Genomic DNA, 6,269 nt, shown 5'->3' with positions numbered 1-6,269 from the left:
TCGTGACTCCTACCAGGCATTTGCACGAATTGTTATGTAAACAAAACGCTGATTGTCGATAAAAGTATATAAAAAATCATTCTATTGAATAATACTAATGAATGTCTAAAAGATTGATTTAAATTCATAGCTTATAAGTAGAGACTAGCTAGACAAAAGCATTAACCTGTCTTTAAGGGACCTTTTCACAGATTGTGGCATGTATTGAAGTTTGTGAAAAAATGCTTTATATTGATAAATGTTAACATTGGATCTAACAAGCTCAAGTAAAACACAAGAATAAAATTAAAGAAAGAAAAAACGTAAGCCTCAACTGGACTCGAACCACTGACCCCTGGAGTAGTTTAACGGTTTATAATACAAAGACGAATGCTTCGGTTATTGTAGGAAAATATGTACGTCACTATCGGCTCGGGGCGCTAATTTGTCTTTGCTGCATTTTATGAAATTCGGCTTTAATGTATAATTTGTCCTGCCTATTTTGTGTTATTGTAACATATTTTATCAATATATTACAATTAAACACATATAAAAAATCGTATATACCCGCTTTAAATCGTTTATCGTTGCAACGCTTTTTAATTTTCAGGTTTTCAATTCGTCAAAAGATGCATGCGAGTATAACAGATATGTTAGAGCATGGTAAATGTTCAGTATTACTTCCTCACACATATCATAACTACAACAAAACTTTGCAAATCTGAAACATTTTTTGTCAAATTTACTTAACGTGAACAGGCCCCTTTAAAGTGAACATTTGTAAGTGTAAAAGGATCATCATTTGACACATTTACAAAAAAAAATACCACATGTATCCAACTCTTTCATTTCAATATGAAGAAGGCATGTTTTAGATTGGATGAAATACCTCAAGCAATTTCTATGAAATCAGCGTACACGTATTTGCAAATTAATTTGTGCCTGTCCAAAGGCTATTACTTTTAACAAATTTTCCGAACAATGTCCACGAGTTCATGTAATGTTGGGTATGAATGTTTTACGTGTAAATCAACTCAATAAATTTCATGATAAACTAGATCAACGAATAACTTAAACCTAGCTGGGACATAGGCGATGGTGCAAGTAAAAGTCGAGCTAAAATTGACCTTATATTGCTATCTCATATTAACTGTTATTTTAAAAAGCAACTCTGAACTCAGTGTACTTTTGAGTACTTACCACCTGCGTACATTGGCAGCATGAAGTGCGATTTCACCGCATCCATGTGCGCAGATTCGTGTTCTGCCATCGGTGTTTTGGATTTGAATGCTCCCCTCTTTGTCAATTTAATTTGGGAAATTCATACTACAGCGTGTGTGTTTTTCGAAGTTTATATATCCTTCCGGGCCAGAGACCGATTTATGTGAAGACCCGGAGTTTGTCCCAGGACTCCTACCAAATTTGCTTTCTAGACTCACGAAAGTTTGGACTTATTTCGAATTATATTCAATTCTGGAGAAGTCTAATGCTGTGTGGGAAAATCGGAGTGCCCGAAGGAAATACACTCGTTTCGTACGGTGATCACATACCAAACTCACATTCGCTGAGAACGGGAATCGGACCCGGGTCTCAGAAGTGAAAAGCTCATATTTCAACCACCGCGCTAGTCGGAAAGCCTTTACGTTGTAGTACTTGGTCTATTTAAATATTATGTCTTGTGAAGGATTATATATTGTATAATATTGTATCATACACTTGAGTGTCATGTTGGGTTTAGTTGGACCCCTTTTTGTTTTATGATTCAATCATGTTAGAATTGCATGTGTATATTCATACAACAAACCACTATTAAAGTTATAGTAATAATATACAACATATACAATATAAAAATAATTATATTTTAATATTCACATGACATTTGTAATTGGGCAAATACGTTATTGCCAGAGAAAGGCATATTTTGTGTTTTCCTTGTTTGGTCTAACATGTAAATAAATGTCTCATTGGCGTAATGGATAAGGTGTCCGCCTAGCGATCGGGAGATCACGGGTTCGATCCCCACTCGGGAAGCGTTCTCTAGATCTTCCCCAAAGACACCAAGCCCAGGAAACGTACTCGAGAGCGTTTCTGTAAGCCCAAGGCTTTCGATGCAATCGAGCTTAAATAAATAGGTTAAAACTAAATAAATGTCTACATGTGTATACTTAAGAAAGACACACGCACAGTTTTATATTTTTATTAGAACATTCGAATACGCTTACTTTAATATTCCGTATGTATTATATTCTATCGTTTCGAACGATATAATTTTTCAAAAGTTCTTATATTAACCAATTATTTAAAGTATCAAGATACATATTTAAATATCGTTTTGCTACATTAACTAAAACTTTAATAATGGGTAAACATAGTGTACATGTACATGCTTTATATGCATTATTCATACATAAAACATCACACCGGCACTCGAATGAAATATTACACAGTATTTAATATATAAATTATTGTAAAATAAATCAATTTATTTTGTTTCTATAAATGTTCATGTCAAATAAAAATCAATAAATTGTAGTTTCAAATGATTTTGTTTAAAATTCATTAATGACTATTGAAGGAAATCAAACGTGGCTTTGGATTTCTTGCCTGTTTTTTCTTCTGTAGCTTCCACAGCGACCTCATTCCCACCGAAAATCATATTCACCCACACGCCCCTATCTCTACCGCTGTCAGGAACTTCGACCTCTAGCTTACCTATGTGCGAGCATCCTTCATTTGTAACGAACTTCGGGTCCGGATCCAACGATATATAGACGTCAAAGACAAGCGACAACTGGTCGGCCTCCAACGGTGTATATCTTTGTTTTGACTGAGGTTCGCCTACAACCAACTCTTGACCTTTTGTGACATGTTTGGCAAAAACATCTTTGCATTTGACTCTATCACCAAATTTCTCCTTCTTATCGTTTGGGTGAGTGCCCTGAACAAAATCGCGATACACGCGTATTCCGTAAGAGCATTTAGCGACTCTAGACGTAATGGTGATAGGGTCATGGCCATACAACACAGCTCCTTTTAAAACAGCCAACCCTGCTTCTTCAGGGACTACAATTCGTTTGTCAGGAAACGCGTCAGTTAAAACTCTCTGCAGCATGATGGACTCTGAAAATCCACCTACTATCAGTATGTTGGACGTTGCTTTGCATGAAACTTGTTTGAAAAGATCCTTCACGTGCTTAACTGTATTTTCACATGATTCTTCAAACCAACCCCGCATAATGTCCCTCGGAACGCGAATCTTTCCAGCAGTGTATGTAATCTTTCCAGCATATGGACCTTTCTCAATAGCAGTTTGCATATCAGCGTTTTTTATGGCCATATACGCCTCCGAAAGAGATACTGGAACTTGTAAGGTCTCTTTTCCGTCTTTGCCTGGCTCGATGCTTCGTTTCTTCAAATCAAACTGGCGCTGAAGTCCCACCCAATCCTCAACATATGTTGATTGGAATTGCTCAAAAACATCTTTTCCTGCAATACAAAAGTGCACTTAAATAGACCGTTATTGGTAACGATGATATAGATGTATCCATTCAATGTATTCAGAAACTGTCACACTGTGCTTACCAACAATTTTATGTAGGAACTCTTCGAAGGCTGCATAAACTCTAGTTCCACCCCAAGCATCTCCGCTGGCGTGGTTCAGTTCTTTCAGTTTTCTTTTTGCAACAACCTCGTGCACAGTGATGTCAACTGTACCCCCTACAATGAATTTTTACTTAGTCCCAATCTAAACGCACACGTAAAAATTTCCAAATGGATCGGGGCATTTGATAAAATTTAGCAAATGACAACCAAATGTAACATTTCGAATAATGAACATCAAATTTGCTCATTGGTTGAAGAGAAGATAACGTTTCAAGAAAATTTTGCGTTATGGTGTCCAAGAAATTGTTACAATTCGAGAAAGTGTGGATATAAATGTCGAACAAAACATTGAGAACATGTATTTAAACTATTAGATAGTTGACTGGTTAATGCTATTATGATTTCGTTGAGGAATAACTCCAACTCTGATGATAAACAATTACAATTACATTATCACTTAATGTGACTTTTAAGCTTCATTATGGGTTAATCCTCGTACTTGAAACCTCTGCAACCTCTGCAAGGAGTCCGAGAATGTGTCATTATCACTTAAATGGCCTTTTGGTGTAACAGGACATTTTGATTTGTGTTTAAACATAATCAGACATATGACCCCTTGTGAAACAATGTTGGCATTAACGCCACATGCATTAGTATGTAATGTTTTTTATAAACGTTTATTTTTATTCGTAGTTATATCTGTATTAAGTGTAATTCTAGTATTGGTAAAAGGCAACTGATATTAATATTGAGTCTGCAGAACAAAAGGTCATGCATAATCAAGTCATAATTTTAAGATGTATATTTAAATTCGTGATCGCATCCAGTGTAATTGTATGCGTAAGTGTACGATTTGTTCAAGTTATCACACTAAATACCCGACTGCTGACTTCTATGGAAAAAAAGGTTGAACATAGCTATAATATAAAGTTAACACATAAAAAATCGATGTTCCTTTTAGCAATAGCCACGGACTCTACGTCAATATACGCTCCGTGCAATAGCCAACATTTCAACGTTAGATGTGGTCTGGTAACATAGATTTAACAAGAAACAAAATGCTCTTTTTGCGAAACAGTATATTTAACACATTTTAATGTATCAAGTTAGTGTTCGTGTGTCGTATGAATAGATATCGATGCGGTAAATTAAAATGAAATAAAGCGCGCCACACAAAAATAAAAACGAGCATTTTGGATCTCTTTAAATCTTTAAATGTTACCAGACCATATCTGGCGTTGAAATTTTGGCTACTGCTATACGAAACAATAATTGTGTATGTGTTAACGTTATTGTTTCGAAATACTGTACGAAATATTTGTTGATTTTGATGTAACTTTAAATAAAGTAATTCTGATGTTGTTCACGCTGTTATAAGCCACATAAAAAACTTTGTTATATGCACAAGTTTAATTTCTCCAGAAAAATTGTTTTAAAAAATTATTTGAAAAAAAACGAGCAACATTCACCGGTGTGTTTATATCCATTTATCATGCACCCTGTTATTAATAAATGTAAAGCAATACTCATTACTTGAAACAAAATAAACAAATAACAGTATCCAGATTAAGTTTGCAAATCCAGATTATTTGCAAACTTATTTTTTTTATTTATTGAACAATTGTTATGAAATTGTGCATATTTGTAGGAGGCAATGAGTACATACATATAATTGAAAAAAAAAGAGTTAAAATGTTTATGGAAAGTAGAGTTATTTGATGATAAAGTTGTCATCCCCCGTTAAGAATTCTCCAACGGGAATTTTTTTTCCAGACGGGAGAATTTCACCTATATTTTACAAAAAAATGTAATTTAAATATTATGTTTTGTTTTCTGTTTCAATGTTTACAAATACACATGTTTAAGTTATAATTGTAAGAAATATGTACTTTAATAAGAAAATAAAGTGTTTGCAGATTTTCTTACCCCGTGGGATTTTGACGGGAGATCCCGTCAATCTCCCATATCCATTAAACTCAAACGGGGTGTTCACGGGAGACCCCGTCAAACTCTCATTTAAAATAAATCCCAATGGGAGTTTGACGGAAGCCTCCCGTCTAACTCCAATTTATAAAGAACCTCCATGGGAGTTTGACCGGAGAAGGGAGGGGGGGATCAGACTTCAATAAACAGTTTATACCCATTGCAATATATTCCATTGTATAAAGAGTAACAGACACCAAACTTAATTAAATAATTGATGTTTTCTTTTTAAGGTGTCAAAATCAATTTATAATTATTGAATTTTCTTAACTCAGTACGTTACGTTGAATAAAATGTCTTTTTGTAAGAGATTAGACCCACATATTGATATTTCTGGAAAGATGAATTTAAAACGTTAAATAATTTTAAAGACTCAATGTATAAATAATAAAGTGACTTATCTCAAAAATATATTACATTTACCTTTTGATAATCCAAGCGTTGCTTTTATCCATTACTGTGATGATAAATACAATCCAGAAAAACAATAGCATTGGAAACATACTTATTTTCTTTCGGAATTGTATTATTGTGTTGTTTATTCCCGTTTAACAGTTTTTGAAGTTTTTTGCTCGAAAGTTTGGGTCCGTCTATAATGCGTATATGACTCATATTCGCGAATATGAACGAAACGAGCGAATATGATCGAATATTGGCAATATTGATGCTTTTTTCTGCAATGTTTTTATCAACAAATTACAGTT

The 6,269-nt window shown here is 34.2% G+C and overlaps 1 protein-coding gene across 1 annotated transcript in view; it reads right to left on the bottom strand.

The window, feature by feature from the left end:
- Window positions 1-2,160: 2,160 nt before the first annotated feature.
- LOC127852935 (heat shock 70 kDa protein 12A-like) overlaps window positions 2,161-6,269 on the bottom strand; it is a 30,380-nt gene continuing 26,271 nt past the window's right edge. The window contains exons 5-6 of the mRNA XM_052387015.1: window positions 3,562-3,696; window positions 2,161-3,465 (exon numbers count right to left, since the gene is read on the bottom strand). Coding sequence (XP_052242975.1) covers window positions 2,546-3,465; window positions 3,562-3,696 — 1,055 coding nt within the window. The 3' untranslated portion in view covers window positions 2,161-2,545. The remainder of the gene's footprint in view (window positions 3,466-3,561; window positions 3,697-6,269) is intronic.

The sequence above is a fragment of the Dreissena polymorpha genome, chromosome 12 (genome assembly GCF_020536995.1).
Source record: "Dreissena polymorpha isolate Duluth1 chromosome 12, UMN_Dpol_1.0, whole genome shotgun sequence".
Classification (NCBI taxonomy): domain Eukaryota; kingdom Metazoa; phylum Mollusca; class Bivalvia; order Myida; family Dreissenidae; genus Dreissena; species Dreissena polymorpha.
The sequence above is the reverse complement of the archived record's forward strand: the minus strand, read 5'-3'. Positions and strand labels throughout refer to the sequence as shown.